Source organism: Pocillopora damicornis, chromosome 7 (assembly GCF_964200805.1).
Source record: "Pocillopora damicornis chromosome 7, jaPocDami1.2, whole genome shotgun sequence".
Classification (NCBI taxonomy): Eukaryota; Metazoa; Cnidaria; class Anthozoa; order Scleractinia; family Pocilloporidae; genus Pocillopora; species Pocillopora damicornis.
Genome location: NC_142676.1, coordinates 17,818,170 through 17,833,648, shown reverse-complemented (window position 1 = coordinate 17,833,648; position 15,479 = coordinate 17,818,170). Strand labels below are relative to the sequence as shown.

At 37.9% G+C, this 15,479-nt stretch overlaps 1 protein-coding gene and 1 pseudogene across 2 annotated transcripts; one reads left to right on the top strand and one right to left on the bottom strand.

Annotated features, from left to right (window-relative positions):
• Positions 1-620: 620 nt before the first annotated feature.
• On the top strand, positions 621-2,370 carry LOC149042948 (uncharacterized). The gene is made up of 2 exons (XM_089213668.1): positions 621-971; positions 1,552-2,370. The coding sequence occupies exons 1-2, from the start codon at positions 621-623 to the stop codon at positions 2,368-2,370; spliced, it is 1,170 nt and encodes a 389-aa protein (XP_089069794.1).
• A 7,604-nt stretch (positions 2,371-9,974) lies between these two features.
• On the bottom strand, positions 9,975-12,710 carry LOC149042947 (uncharacterized; annotated as a pseudogene). Its single transcript, XR_016188684.1, has one exon. The product of XR_016188684.1 is annotated as an uncharacterized LOC149042947 (transcript).
• Positions 12,711-15,479: the final 2,769 nt, after the last annotated feature.

The window sequence follows — 15,479 nt, the reverse complement described above, 5'->3', positions numbered from 1 at the left end:
TCAGCAATTACTGGTTCGTGTATTTATTTATATCAGTTCCATTTGCCAATATATCTCCCTCCATTGCAACTTAGACAATGAAGAGAAATCAGCTTAGCATTTGAGCTGACAATCAATTCTCTCTAAACTGTGTTCAGCTTAGGCTAAACTGCAGGGAACGTTTACGGCTCCTTTTGTAGAGCATTCCTAACACAAATCGTCGAGGAGCAATTTCGTTTAGGCTTGAATGTTTGCCTAGTCTTCTTTTCATAATTCCGCAAATAGGTGATTCTGTTGTGAAGATCGACTTCACAGCGAGACGAATACACTCTTTTCAGTCTTTCAAAACGTTTATTGACTCAGAAGAAGGTCTCATTATGGTAATGGCTCTTACGGCTAGCGATTAAAATTTTGGAAATTTTACTGCTAACGATTATTTTCTTTCCGTTGCAATTAAGATAAATGTTACGCTTCATGCTTTAAGAAAAACAATTTCGTAGTTAATTTTTAAAAATGCATCAATGTAGGTCGCTTTTAAGCAAGAGGCCCAAATATCTATGTATTTCGTTCCAGATTACCACATGCTTGTCAGGTGAAATAATCATGCATCTTTTTTTCTTCACATTAATAGTGTTATTGTTATGGGCATCGTACAATATCTCCAAGTCGTGCTGTTTGTATTCAATTTGACCTTCTCCACTGAGGCACAGAAAAAAGTAACATGTCAAAACTTCAAGTTTGCTATCGATGACGATGTCATCCATGACCAAATTCTTGAGGGTCACGTGTTTGAAAGATTGACAGTCCCAAACGCCATCCAGTGTCACTTGAAGTGCAAAGATGACTGCCTGTGTGTATCCATGAATTATTTCCCTCTGTCCAAAGAAAACAATTGTGAGCTCAACGAAGCTAACAAGGACATGGAGCCAGCGGCGATGAAATGGAGGCAAGGGGGAAATTATTATGATTTGGTTAGAAGCTACACGGTGAAGGTGAGATAAGATTATTTATCTAATGTTTTACTCATTTATTTATGAACTTTCGTAAACAAAGTAAATATCCCAAGATGTTCAAGTTCGTAAATAAAATAAATATTTCCACATGACCAAGTTTTGCGGTACTCCTTAGAAAAAAGGTCTGTTATATGTCAGTCTTGGCTAAAGACAATTTTCTGCATATCGTTTTGTCTGCGATATGATTGGTCTAGACAAAACCAAAACAAACTGATTTGGCTAAGAGAGGATTGGGTTCATTGTCTTTCTCGCAAACTTTTTTCTTAACGGCCGTGTTGCAATGCGAAGGGAACGGCAGAACAGAAGTGACAACAAATTGCATAAAGACATCATTGACTTAACCATTGCTGTATTACTGCATTTCAAATCTAATTTTGATGGACATTTCATCTCCATTCTGGCACCCCGCTATGTGTTGTAGGCACACGTACTTTGCTCGAACTGTTTGTTATCGATTCGATCCGTTTCCGGTAAGAGTTGTTGATGGTTGCTACAACGCACATGCCAACCCAATTCGATGAGCATGGTGAGCTAAAACATCCTTTAAATGTCGCTGTAGGGTGGAGACAAATATACACCAGAGAAGCATCATTGCAACAACAGATGCTGCCGCACCAATCCTTGTCTCAATGGAGGGGTATGTCAGGAGATTTGTGACACTCACAGCACCAGGTTTAACTGTACCTGTCCTAACACCTACTCTGGTCAGCGGTGTGAGAAGATGAAACACCCGAGAAGCTGCAAAGACATAGCTAAGAACGGTACCTCGACATCAGGAAAATACGACATCTCAAATTCAGACAATGAACGGTTTTCTGTTTACTGTGACTTGCAGTCTGAACCTGGCTTTGTATGGACGTTAATACAATCGTTTTCCTTTTCCAAGAGAAAAACCTTCAATTATGCAGGGTTTGGCAAAAACCTTGAGATTGATATTGAAGAGGGGGAAGTAAATTGGAACGAGTTCCGACTATCCTTATCACAGATGCAGTATCTTGCTAATCACTCCACACATCTGAGAGCAACTTGTAACTTTTCTACGGATGGCCTGCAGTATACGGACTACGCACGCGCTAAGCTGGCAGGTCATGACGTTTTTGGTACCTGGGACACCTGCAAGATGTACGAATATGTCAATATCCGAGGAATCTATTGTTCTAATTGCACCGCCCTCACAAAACAACAGGAAAATGTGTCCTGGCACATAAGGAGTTACGCTAGCATAAATGTGGGATGTGAATTTGATGGAAAACCAGGTGGAGTCTCCGGTGAAAAAAATTTCGGAAAATTTGAAAAATCTTTAAATCGTGACCACTACTGCTCGTTTTCTCCTGCTTCTACAACGCAGCATTGGTTTGGAGCTAAATGTGACGAGTAACTTTTTACGAATTTATTTCCTTTCACAGAAGAGGAAAGGCAGCCAACTGAAAGTAGGAAAATATCGGAGCAAGGCTAAGAACTACAAAAGACATCAAGTGCCTCAAAGTTTGGTTTTTCTTTTTTTTCAAGCAAGTATTTACTTAGTGGCAGTGAGAGGTTAATAATTTCTCCCAGGTGATAAATATGTACAGCTTTGCTTGATTTTAATGTTAGGGACTCGATGCATAACTGTGAGAAGCCCTCAACAGCCTCTCTTTGACAATGACTAAGGTACTTAAGTGCTTCGTTAGGATCACTGCTTACTTTATAACATTGCACATTTGTTCTTAAAACAATTTTTGAAATGTTCAAAATGTAGGAGATGAAGTAGGTATAGTAGTTGGAGCAGGTGTTTGTCAAGAGAAGCACCAGTGAAGTGTAAAGGTCATTCAGGATTGTTGTACATAATGTGAGACATCATCTTATTTTCCCCTCAAAAATGGTATTCGAATTGCGCGGCCAAAGTACCATTTGACAAAAAAACCGCTGACGTCACTTTGGTAACATAAACTCGAATTCAGTCGAATTCGGCAACGAGGGCGATATTGTGTTGCTCGTGCCCCGGCTCAGACCAGCAAAACTGTCAGAATCGATCGTTCCGGCACCGGGCATAGAATGTTTCAGTTCCCGAACGTTGTGAGAGGAAAATAGGTGAAATTTGTCTGCAGACAAAAACACGATCTTAACGATCCAACTTGGCCGTAAACGTCGCTTTGTTGGGCAAATTTTGAAGAATTATGCTATGAGCAAAACTTGTCCATATTAAACAGCATGATGGAGGCCCAAGGGATGAAGATGAAGCGCTTTTTGAGAAACGACACTGTGCCAACCAGGGACACTAGTTTTGTGCGTGGTGTAAATTAAATTTGAGTGTTTCTGTACCGTTTCCTTAAATTTTTTTCCTATTTTTTCTCTTTGCATACTAATACTGCTTAAAAGAGTCATTCCAAAAATTCAGCTCCTTTAATATACAAATAACCTAAAAGAAACCCAGTTGAAATATCATCAAAGGTGGCGGATACAAAAGTAAGGAGGTTGCGTGACGTAATTTCCAATTGGACTGTTTCTCAGTTTTTGAACCTTTGCATTTGTGGACTCCTTTATAGAGAGTTCAGCCAAAAATAAAGAGCTGGAGCCGGATCGACCATCATTCATAATTCGTGTTCAACTGCCTCTTTTAACTGTGGCAAAGTCAATTCCTCTATGGAAACGAAGAAAATATTTCAATAGCGAGAGAATGAGTTTTGTCATCTAGCTGTAAGTATCTAGTGAAAGACAATTCAAAGATTAAATCACTATTCTAAAGGCTATTGGCGATCTCCTTTGTCTCTCGCTGGTCTCTACCGCTTCTTGTGAAAATACTTGTTTTTTTTGTGATCACTATTCTAAAGATAATTAAAAGACACATTGCGACGTATATCCTTCCACGAATTTAATAAAAGAAAAAAAAGGCTATTAAGACACTTCTGAGGAGTACGAAACGAAAATCAAAGTGCTCTATGAGCAAACTCGTGAATTGACACATGATTTCTTGGATTATGTTTAATGTTATCTGGTTTAGGGAATTTTGTGGTTGATTGTCGTATCTAGAGTACAAGCAGTAGTTCAGCGTTCGCTAATGTAGCAAAGAAACAAAGTAATTGAAATTGAAATGATCATGCTATTACATTTGACAAGGGTGGATGATGTCATGTGTTTTAAACGTCTATCATTTTTGTTTCTGGTTCAAAAGAAAAGGTTGGAAGTAAATGTGGGTGAAAAGTGAAATTTACTGTCTATCATTGTAAAAATTAGAAAATCAAGGCAATACTGTCTTAATGAAAACATTAACGATTCCCTCTTTATCAAATGAGACAAACGGGAACGAGTTTTGAGTGATATAACTAAGCCAAGACTGCCACCGTCATTTTGGATCTCCGCCTGGGTAGATTTTAGTCGCGTGCTAGGCAACGTATAATCAATAACAAGATAGAATTTCATTTCAGGCCTATTTATCAATTTTGTGGTGTATAACTTTTGCTTTTTAGTACGTAATACGTATTTTGAATCTTCAAATTGTCTTGAACCTTAAAAGAAGATTGTTCGTTAAAAATTCACTGAAAATCGGTAGCTAAAACTGTTTGTTTAGGTGTTATTTGATTTTCGTGTTTACTTGTAATTTCGTCAGTCGCCGGCATCTTTTGTTGCTTCACACAGGAAAAACACACGATACGAAACGTAATGATCGATTTTGTCCTCAATCTCACGCCATAACAGAAAAAGCTTTTGAACATCTGTAAACTCCGAGCGCTTCGCAGTAAGTGATATTTTCAATGAATCTTCGGATTGTTTTCAAATTCAAGGATTGTGAATTGCAATTTTATGAAAAACGAAGGTCGTTCTGTTATTTCAGTGTGAATCCCAGCATGCCTGCCAGTCGCTGGTGCCGCTTGTTGAAACTAAAACGAAAAAAAAAACACTCTTTTAAGATTATCATTGGCTTCTTTTTCACCCCACCACTATTCTTAGCAACAAAGGTCGCCATTTCGTTTGTTTATTGCTCGCCAAAAACTATCAAATGCACTCAAAAGCCTAAAATCGAAAAAAAGTTTACAGGAATCGACCAATCGAGCCAGCGAATGTTATTCCCCTCATCGTATCTATAACTCGCCCTTGCGCATGCGCAAAATTCACGAGTTAAAAAGGAATGTAGACAAACACAAGAGCTACGCCGTAGGCAACCTTAAATACCCAGCATCCATATTTTAATATTTGAATTTTGCGTTTTTAGGCGGTCTCTCTGAAAACACTTTTTACCTTGACTATTCATGTGATGTTCCATAGAAAACACTATTAGATTTTAAAGTCAAAAGCTCGATAAAATCGTCTTCTCTCACATTCGTCGTTGAAAAGTTGATTACTTCCAATCTTTTGTTGATTGCAATTTTTTGTTCAATGAGAAAAAATCTAAGTGTGAATGAAATAAAAACTTTGTATCATGGAAAGTGCGATGCATCAAAAATCTTATTCTTTCGTTGCGCTCACTCGTTCATTTTTCGTGGTGTATCGCAACCCGTCAATAAAAATCGTTCTTACGCACTTCCATGGAATAATATCTATGTATTCGAGAAAATCCCCCGTTTTCAAAGCTTACTTACACGACGACTTCTTATTTCAAGGAATGCTTTTCGAATTAATTTCTATCGCATCCGTATGAAAAAAAATACAGGTATATGCGTGTTCTGAAAAACAAAAGGGAAATTCAAAACTAGGAGAAATTGCGAGTAATCGCCTCTTTCTGCTATACACGGGTTTTTTGGTGTAACACGCGTGTTTCCCATAAGTTACGAGCACTTGACGCACGTAGGAATGCTGCAATCACGGTAAAAGCAGTGCAAGGCAAAATGGTTATTGTCAACCTGGAGTGATTATGCGCGATATTTTGCCCGATGACTCTTTGCCATTTCAACCACTTTTCAAATCAAGTCGACAATCACTGATTAAACACCTCTGATTTCAAAAGAAACAACCCGTACTTCTGAGCAAGACATTTGCAAATGTGATACACGGTTTTTAAGGCCTTTAATGCTCAGCAAAGTACATTTCCCAAATGAATGGGGCATGCCATAAAAATCTTTGCTTATAGAAACATATAGATTATTTCCAATGGTCAAAATATTATTCAAAGTGGAAGAAGTCCATTCACTGATATATTCTACTTGATGACAAATAATAGCAGTGAGTGATATTGCTACACATTGCTTACCAGCATTTTCACCAAAGAGTGCTTCATTTCCTTAACTACAGTCTCAGACACTATTATCATTGGGTCAATGATATCAAATATCGTAGGGCCAGGAGTTTCCTCCACGTCATTTGCTTGTCTTACAAGCAATGGAATACAAACATTGTAGCACATCATTTGTGTAAACCAAAACATCACTTGATTTTGTATGGTATAACAACTTGTTTCAGTGTCAGCAAATAAAACACATTAAAATAAAACGTCATTAGCATTATATTCCAAAACCGATCCTTTAAACGCGATGAGACATCCTTTATTTTCACGAAATTGTCATGAGATCTGATCCTTGAACGGAATTGTTCAATGGAGATCCCCATATTTACTTGTGTTCTTGAGCGAGCAACAACAACAACAATCCAACTAACTAGAAACTCAGTTTATTAACATAAATAACACTCTTGACAGTTGAAGGCAAACAATAGTTTCTTTCAGTTTGTGACACTTTGAGACACTCGCGAGACTCTTTGAAGTGCAACCCGCACAAATATATTCAAGTCGACAAATGTTGGCTTGCGAGAGTACAGTGACTCCTTTCAATCCGACACAACCCGCACCGAAGGTCCAAGCCGATAAATGTTGGCTTGTGAAAGCGTAAAAGCTCCTGTGCAGCCTGCACTGAGCGCAAGCCGCGTTTCAGCATGTTGGCTTGCGTGAAAAAATCTTATGTTATAAACACCTGAAAAAATAACGAAACAAACGCCTCAGATTATAAAAGAAAGAACACAAACCAGGTACACAAACGTAATCGCCTTTCGCGAGAGCTTAACCGTGAAGCTCTCACAACAAAATTGAAAAGTTAAAGCACGCAAAGAACCCGTCAAAATAGAAAATAAGTTATCCTCACCTTGAATACAAAAATCCCCATGAAATTCCGTATAAGTTCGCCAAAACTCAACAACTGAGAACAGAAATGGCCGCTGTGCAATCCACTGTGAAAAAACAACTATAAATTTCGCGGGCCTTGACAAAGTGTGGGAAATCCCACACAAAAACTGCGGTGTTGCGTCTGTGGGAGAGTATTGCAAATTGCTCGGAAGAAGGGCTAGCGCTCGAAACGTCAGCCTTTTCACTCGTTACGGTGGCAAATTTACGTTTTCAACTCAGTTATTAACACTAAATTACGTTAGAATCTGTGATTGTTTTTAGCTTTGCACTGCTTAGGTAGGAGATTAGCCCGAGTTTCCTGTACCAAAAGTGCAAAGCTAATGAAATCCTGGCTCCCTTTGGAAAAGAAGAACAAAACTGCGTTGTAGTGGTAGTTAAATAATAATTCATGGCTTGTATGTATAAGCTATCATACGAATATGTTAAAATACGCCTTGCGAACCTTTACATAAACTTATATTTGTAACACATGCAATTCATATAACATGGTTCTAAATTAAATTAAAAAGCCTAAAAAAATTGAAATATGTTATCCTCAGGAGTTAGAACAACCAAGGGTAAAGACCAACTGGGGTCTTAGTTGCTATGCAACTAAGTTGCATAGCTTAAGACGAAGACTGAATTGCATGGTTGCATTAAGTTTGTTTGTATAGGACTTGATAGCTATAGAAAGGGGCAGCATAACATTTCATTTAATCGCCTGAATGCTGTTTCGTCAACTTACATACTCTCAGATGTCAGTTTGATTATTGTATTGAGAGCGAAAGAGACATTCGCAGTTACATGACTCGAAAACCGATCTCTTCTCCAGCCTTTAAATACATTTCAGGAGTCAGAAGGATGACAGAAGTCCACTTTCAACTTTTTACACTAAAGAAACTTTACATCTTTGGAGTCGAAGACGACTCACTTTGTATCTATTGTCAAGAGAATGAGTCCACTATGTATCTGGTCGATGATTTAAAAAAAAGTGGTTTAATAGCAAAAATGCCTTCGCTTTCTCGCCAACTGGCTTCAGTCAAAATTTTCATTTAGGAATGCCCCTTTCGAGACAGATCTTACAACAAAAACTTTGAATTTCTCCTTCTTCTTTGCTAATTACTATCAAGCCTAGCTTGAAATTCCAGTTTTGTGTAACATTAGTATACAGGTTTGCTTGTGAATATTATGAAAGTAAAGGAATAATAACAATTTTTATTGGAGAAACAACCATTGTTTTCGCCACAATTTTTCAACTTTTCTAATTACCAATTAGAAGGTCCCCTTAAAGCTAAAACATGATGACATAACCTCTATCGTGTTCTGTTTATGAAGCGCTTTACAACCCGCACAGGTACAAAATTGATCTAATTTCAATGATTTACGATTATTTCTGGCTTCTAAATCAAGTATACTTACTTTACAAGCTAGAGAGAAGATACGAAAAGGAAAAATTTAACCATGTAACATATGTGAAGGTTTTTCATTGCAAAATGAATCAATTACGCTAATTTCCGTGCAAAATTACGGTTTTTGACTTATAGTATCCGTGTTCATTTTGAATTTTTTGACATTTATAGATTCTTTTCCGTGAGGTTTATTCAAACGGGTGAGTACTGGTTATTATCTGCTTGGCAAAAAAAAACCGCACGGATGATCATTTTAGGCCTGACTGTGTGTCTCCGTTTGGGGTGAATGACTATATTAAAAAAAACAACGACTTGACATCAACAATAATACCTGGAGAAAGAAAGTTGCTTCGGGTTGTATTCTATTTCAATGTTATTATAATTATTTCCAGTTTTTTTCTAGTAGACTCCTCAATGGTGAAGTCTAACCCTAATCTCCGCTTTCTCTAGTTGACGCTTTTAAACTGTAAATGGATGGCATGCAGTTTTCGATAATACATATCATTCGGTTCCTGTTCTAAATAATGATCATGCCGGGCTGGCAGCTTGCCAAATCGCGCCATTTCGATAACAGTGAGCTCGTAAGAAACTGGTCAGCGATCTCTATACAAATGGTGCTTTCAATATGGCGGCCCTTTTAGTAAAACTCCACGAAACTGTGAATGATTACAGGAATTCTAGTGAAGACAAAGCTTTAGCAACAGAAATTGGGGGCGAGCTTTTAGTGTTGAGTAGAGCAGTTATCAAGAAACACACGTTCGACAGTGAAAGGGCTTTCAAATTTCATTTAGCTCAGCCCGCAAGAATATTGGCAAGGATTGTTGCTTTTTGGCACATCAGAATGCTGAGAAAAATGAAGCGAAAAACGCGTGCTTCCCGGCCATGGACTGTCAATTTCTCATGGAATTTACCATTGGAGGTGTTTGATTGTTTCAAGGTTGTCGCTTTAGCTCCTGTTGCTGGTGGTGTGGTTGTCAGGAACACACGTGCTGTCCATGAGATACACATCACGGATATGGGAAAGATGAAGGGTCTCTTTCTCTCACTGGCAAATAAATATCGAAAAGGAACAATCCATGAGAGCGATGTCTTCCTCAAAAAGGAAAAAGATGGTTCCTTTAGCCAGGTGATTGTCACTGGTGACTATCCAGCTAAGTTTACATATTCAAAAAACTCTGAAATTATGAAAATCAGCCTCAGGTATGGACATTACAATAGACTGGGAGTTCCTCAGCACTCCCTGGCATAAAGAGTAACAGTACCGTTTGCTGAGATCAGCAGAAAACAGTGCTAGAAATAATTGGCATAATTTTCATAATTATGTCAGCTAAATGCAAGAAACTGTTGGCTGTTTATTTAGGTATTCACTTGTCATCAATCATTTTGTTCAGTTTAATTAACTAATTAATTAACTCAAACCATGTAAAGTACAGTTCATGAACACATGGTTGAAATTGTTTTATTCAAATAACTCTTAAAGACCATGTAAAATACAGCACATGAATACACACTTAAAATTATTTTATTCAAATAAATCTTTTTGAAACCATGTTAAGTACAGCACATAAGCATAATCAGCTGTTTGATAAGTTTCATTATGTAAAATTTCAAGATGAATGAATCAGATAGAATATTGTTACTAGGAGTTAGGAGGGAGGGGCTTTCCCCAAATATCCAACAGGGATATGTGACATCAATGGTTTATGACCCTTTCCCCTTATATAGAACATGTATTTGTTTTTGAGACATTTCCTAAAGCTTGTCAATTTCAAGTGCTAAAATAGCATCCAGGTATTATTTTTTAACTCAAGAGCTTTTAAAATGGGTTGCTGGAGGCAAATACGCACCCAAAGCACTTTGAATAAACCCCAAAATATTTGAGCAAGTTAACAGCAATATAGCTCCACTTAGCGACAACAAAACTGTTAACAGAGCAGCTACTCCAACCAAGGTCATCCTGTCACAATTTTGTGAAAAAATTATAGCAAATGAAAAAATAACTAAATAAATAAATAAATAAATAAAAGAAGTGCACTTTTCAAACTCTACAAAGAATTTATCCAAACTATTTATTCGAGATAATTGCACTCAATTTGACCATCTTTTTATTTTATGGTCATTAAATTTGTAAAGACTTTTGGTGGGTGGCCTTGGTTAGGTGTTCGACTGTAAATGTCCCAAACTGTAGTTGGGTTAGTCATTGTACCTTTATGTTCAGCTTGTAACACTAAGAAGATTGCAAATATATGGGTCTAAAGCCCCTGTTTCAGCACTCCTTTCTACACTCGTGTAAATCTCAGATGAACAAAAAGTATTTTTCAGCAGCGCATTCCTTGTCTAAGCACAGTAGCAAACATTTGGTTGCGCAATCTTTTTAGGAATATACACATCTGTGCTCTTGTGGTAGTGAAAACTTGCAGGGTCATATTGCCTTAACCAAACAGTCGTAATGAAATCATGTCTAAAAACAAGGTTCCACCTTGTTTACAAGGTTGCATGCTTTGCATACTGGCTGATGCGCACGTGTTTAGCCTCCCTCCCTTGCATAGTATTAATTCCTAACCCTAAGCCAAGTTTCCTATACAGGAAGTCTGTGTGATAAGGGATGGCATGACCGATCGTCCCAACTGTCGGTGTTACGGAGTCTAACAGAAGAGAGCAGGCATTGAAATACCACTTGCAAGAGTCTTTGATTTCCTGCAAGGCACCCTCAGTTATTGTGACACGACTAAACCGGCTGATAGTGTCTCTTAGCTGAGGGCCAGTAAATGTAAATGTGTAAATTTGGAGCTGTTGCTGAGGACTGTCGTCCTCACGCGAAATTGCCTTTAGGATAGACATAAAATTGTGGCAGAACTTTTTCGTCTCTTTCCATGTGAATCTTGTACAATCTACTAGCCCCAATTTCTTTCAAAGTGGTAAGATGGGAGGCTAAAGCACATCCCGGTACATCTCTAACTGGATTAGTACAATTGAGTGCGAGCTTGCTTTTGTCATTGGCATGGACAAGCATAAGTTCATGTAATTGCTGACATGCATTGTTTGAATTATGCAGAGGCTCAGCAAAAATCTTGTCAACCTGGGGACCCAAAAGGGGAGTAGTTTCTTGACGGGAATTTAGACTTCTTATATAATCCAACAACTTAGTTCTTTCTGTAGACTCGGCAAGTCTTGTTTGACCCAACTCTTTCCTTTTTGCTTCAACCTTTGTTGCTACCTGAAGCCTTTCTTCGTACACCCATAGCTTCCATAGGCATTGTTCAGATTGACCCAAACTAGCATTAACTATGGACTTGTTGTCATTGTTAACATTGCCAAATGGAGAAAAGTAAAACGCTGAGTTTGCTAGTTCTCCACTAAATGTGGAGGCCCACTTCATGTCAGAGGGAATTAACTCGAAAGTAAACTTAGCTGAAGTTTCGCTAACTGGCACCCACATCGGAAACAAGCTTTCATGCATAGCACTGCATTGAGAGGTGAGATTCACTACAATTTGCTCCTGCAAGAATAAAGTTGTCAGTTTCACTTGCAATTTGCTGACCTACATTGAGGAATGATACAAGCCAAGAAGTGGCCTCATCATCTTTGCCGAAGGGGGCCCCATCAGCACCTAGAGCTACTCTTTAGTGATACAGTTCAGATCCAAAATGAGACAGGGATGGACTAGTCTTATCTAGGCAAATATACATATCAGTAAGCTGCAACAGAAATGGTTGTAGCTCTCTATATGACTCTTCCACAACTTCATCTGCATCTAAATCATAGCAAAAATCTTTGAAATCATTAACATTTCCAACATCAATGCTTTTGACAAAAGTTATCAATTTCTCATAGGGCAAGATCTTCGGCAAGCAAACACTTGACATGAACTTAAAGCTTTCCAGTTTCTTGCCACTTTTGCGAGTATTCATGGAAAGATTGAGCCTAATACTTTTATATTTCTCCTTACTCAACAACCCCTTGCTGTACAATACTCTTAGGCTTCTAAGTTTATTGTCAAAGCTGTTTTCAAAAGTTGGAATACTTTCCCTCACTATGTTAGGTAAAACTTTCTTCATTACTTTCTTAGATAAGGAAAAGTACTTTCCCAACTGAAACGGTGTGGCTTCCTTAACTAAAGTCAACCACAAAGCATCCAGTATTGGACTTTTATTCTCCCTTGTACCACCATGGATTTCATTACAGGCATCGATAGTCTCCCTTGTACGTCTTTGGCAAGTTCTTTTTGCAACAGGAACTGCATTTTCTTCGGAACTGGCTTCTGATATAGAGGTTGGAAACCTGCGTCTTTTCAGAAGTTTTCTTTTTCTTACAATGTCAGTCTCGATTACTCTTTTTTCACTAACTCCATATCATTCTGGATTCTTTCAACCTATGAAAGATTTTCCGGATAGTTAAATTAATCCACAGTCCCAGATTTTCTACCTAAAGATAAATAGAATAGCAAAATCCTGAAAAGAACTTGAGTCAGATAATTCATACATCAATGTATGAGACTGTGCTAAAATTTAAACAAATTGAGAAAAATCACACAAGATACTGAACTCAGTAAAGCTGAGGCGCGTTTTGGATCACAACTTTTGTTGTTTATATTTGCAGTTCCCAATTTAATATCTTCAGTAAAAATTAATAAACACCTATATAAATATAATCAACACCATTTATCAAAAAAATGAACAAAAATCAGTCGTTATTTATCAAAATAATACATATGAGCAAAGTTACTTTTCCTTAACTTTCTTTTCAGCTTTTTCAGCTTTGAACTTTCCGTCGAGTAGACTTTGCAATTTGAAATAAATTCCTCTCTGAGCACTTTCCGCCGACGGAACTTACACATACTCTGGTCAGCGGTGCGAGAAGATGAAACATCCGGGAAGCTGCAAAGACATAGCTAAGAACGTGCCTCGACATCAGGACATCTTTAATTCAAACAATGAACGGTTTTCTGTTTACTGCGACTTGTAGTCTGAACCTGGCTTTGTATGGACCGTTATACAATCGTTTTCCTTGGCTAAGAAAAATTATTTCAAGAATGCTGGGTTTGGCGGAAACTTTGAGATAGATATCGGATAAATTGGAACGAATTCCTACTATCGTTATCAAAAATGCAGTCTCTTTTTATTTATTCCACACATCTGAAAGCAACTTGTAACTTTTCTACGGATGGTCTGCAGTAAATGGACTACGCACGCGCTAAACTGGCAGGTCATGATATTTTTGGTACCTGGGTCACCTGTCAGATGCACGAATATGTTAATATCCGAGGAACCTATTGTTCAAATTGCACGGCCCTTGAGTCGATTGTGCTCGTAAAACTGGCATATTATGCTCCTAGCACTGCTCAAAATTTATGAAATTTATGCCCGAGTTATGCTCGTTTCTCTAAATTATGCTCCTGGCATCAGAATTATGCTACTTGATTTTTAAGCAAAATAAAGGCAGAGCACCGGGGTAAACACAAATCAAACAACTGATTACTTATCTGGTGACTGCAGCCCATTATTCTAATAAACCAATTATCAAACATTGTGTCGTTGCACGTTTCCCCTGCATTTGTTCCTCAGAATCGATAAACATGCTGCTCATCATTTTTCAATCAATGGAGCTTCTTAAGGCAAAGTAAGGATGCAGAGAAATACGCTTATCAGCGTTTATTGTACTGAAGCATAACACAAGCCCGAACATGATCTTCTGGAGCATGGTCTTGCGAATCGTTGAAAGAGGAGTTAATTAATGAGACATTGCCTGAAGAACTAAAAGTGTTCGACCAGGTGGACGCCATCTAGTGGATCTCAGTCAACTCGCTAGCGAGTCGTATGAGTAGGGCCTAAAACCAGGAAACGTTACGACGACCGCAATGAATCCACTGTAAGCGCAATTCATTATTAGCAACAACATTCTAGAAACATAATTCGGTAAAGAGAAGTATATTCAATACAAAAATTACGAAAATTGTTCACATCGTGGAAGTAAAAATGTAAATTATGCCAGCAGTACTTTTCTTTGAAAAAAGTTAAAAATTATGCTCGTTTTGCCAAATTATGCTAAAAATTATGCTGGCACAATCGACTCAAGCCTATCTGGCAAGACAGGGAGAAGATGTGTCCTGGCACGTAAGGAGTTACGGTAGCATAAAGGCCGAATGTGATTTTGATGGAAAACCAGGCAGATTCGGTAAGGAAAACAATTTCGGAAAATTTAGCGACCACAATATAAATAAGGATCACCGCTGCTCGTTTTCTTCTGATTCTAAAACGCAGCATTGGTTTGGAGCTAAATATGACGAGTAACCTCTGACGAATTCGTTTTCTTTCACAGAAAAGGAAACTCGGCTAACTAAAAACAAGAAAACATCGGAGCATGACTAAGAACTAACATTGACATCATGTGCCTTCAATTGTGGTCCACCTTAGGAGTTGAACTTGAACTAAACGTTTAATATTTCAGGTAGTTGCATTGACTCTTTATCACAGAGTAATGTAGACATGCACAAGAGCAACATCATAAGCAACCTTAAATGGACAGCGTCCATACTTTAATAGTTGAAGTAAGTACTGAAGTAGGCAGTCTGTCTATAAACACTTTTATCTGCACTTTCATCTTTTCATGTGATGTTCTGTAGATGGCACACTTACATCTTAAAAGTTATAGGTCGATTAAATTGGCCTTTCCTTAATGTTCGTCGTTGAAAACGCATTTAGAGCTCACCGTTAGTATATTTATGCAAATTTTTTTCGAGCAAACCGTTAGTATATTTATGCAAATTTTTTTCGAGCAAGCGACTACTTGTTAGTTGAAATGCTCGTGTTTAGACTCATAGATATTAAATTAATAGCGTACGCGGAGCATAGCGGTTTGTTGAGAGTAATTTCTTTAATCTAATTATGACATGTTTTCTCGCCTTAGGGCGACATTTTCTTAACTTGGTCAATCAACCGTTTTCTCTTTACTGATGATTGGAAATTAGCTTCGGCTTCGTTAGTTTAATTGTAAGTAAAACCAAGCTTTAAG

Excerpts from the sequence above, each read along its gene's own strand:
- LOC149042948 (XM_089213668.1), top strand. The coding sequence starts at position 621 with ATGGGCATCGTACAATATCTCCAAGTCGTGCTGTTTGTATTCAATTTG. Across the intron at positions 972-1,551 it reads TTAGAAGCTACACGGTGAAG|GGTGGAGACAAATATACACC; the intron begins GTGAGATAAGAT and ends ATGTCGCTGTAG.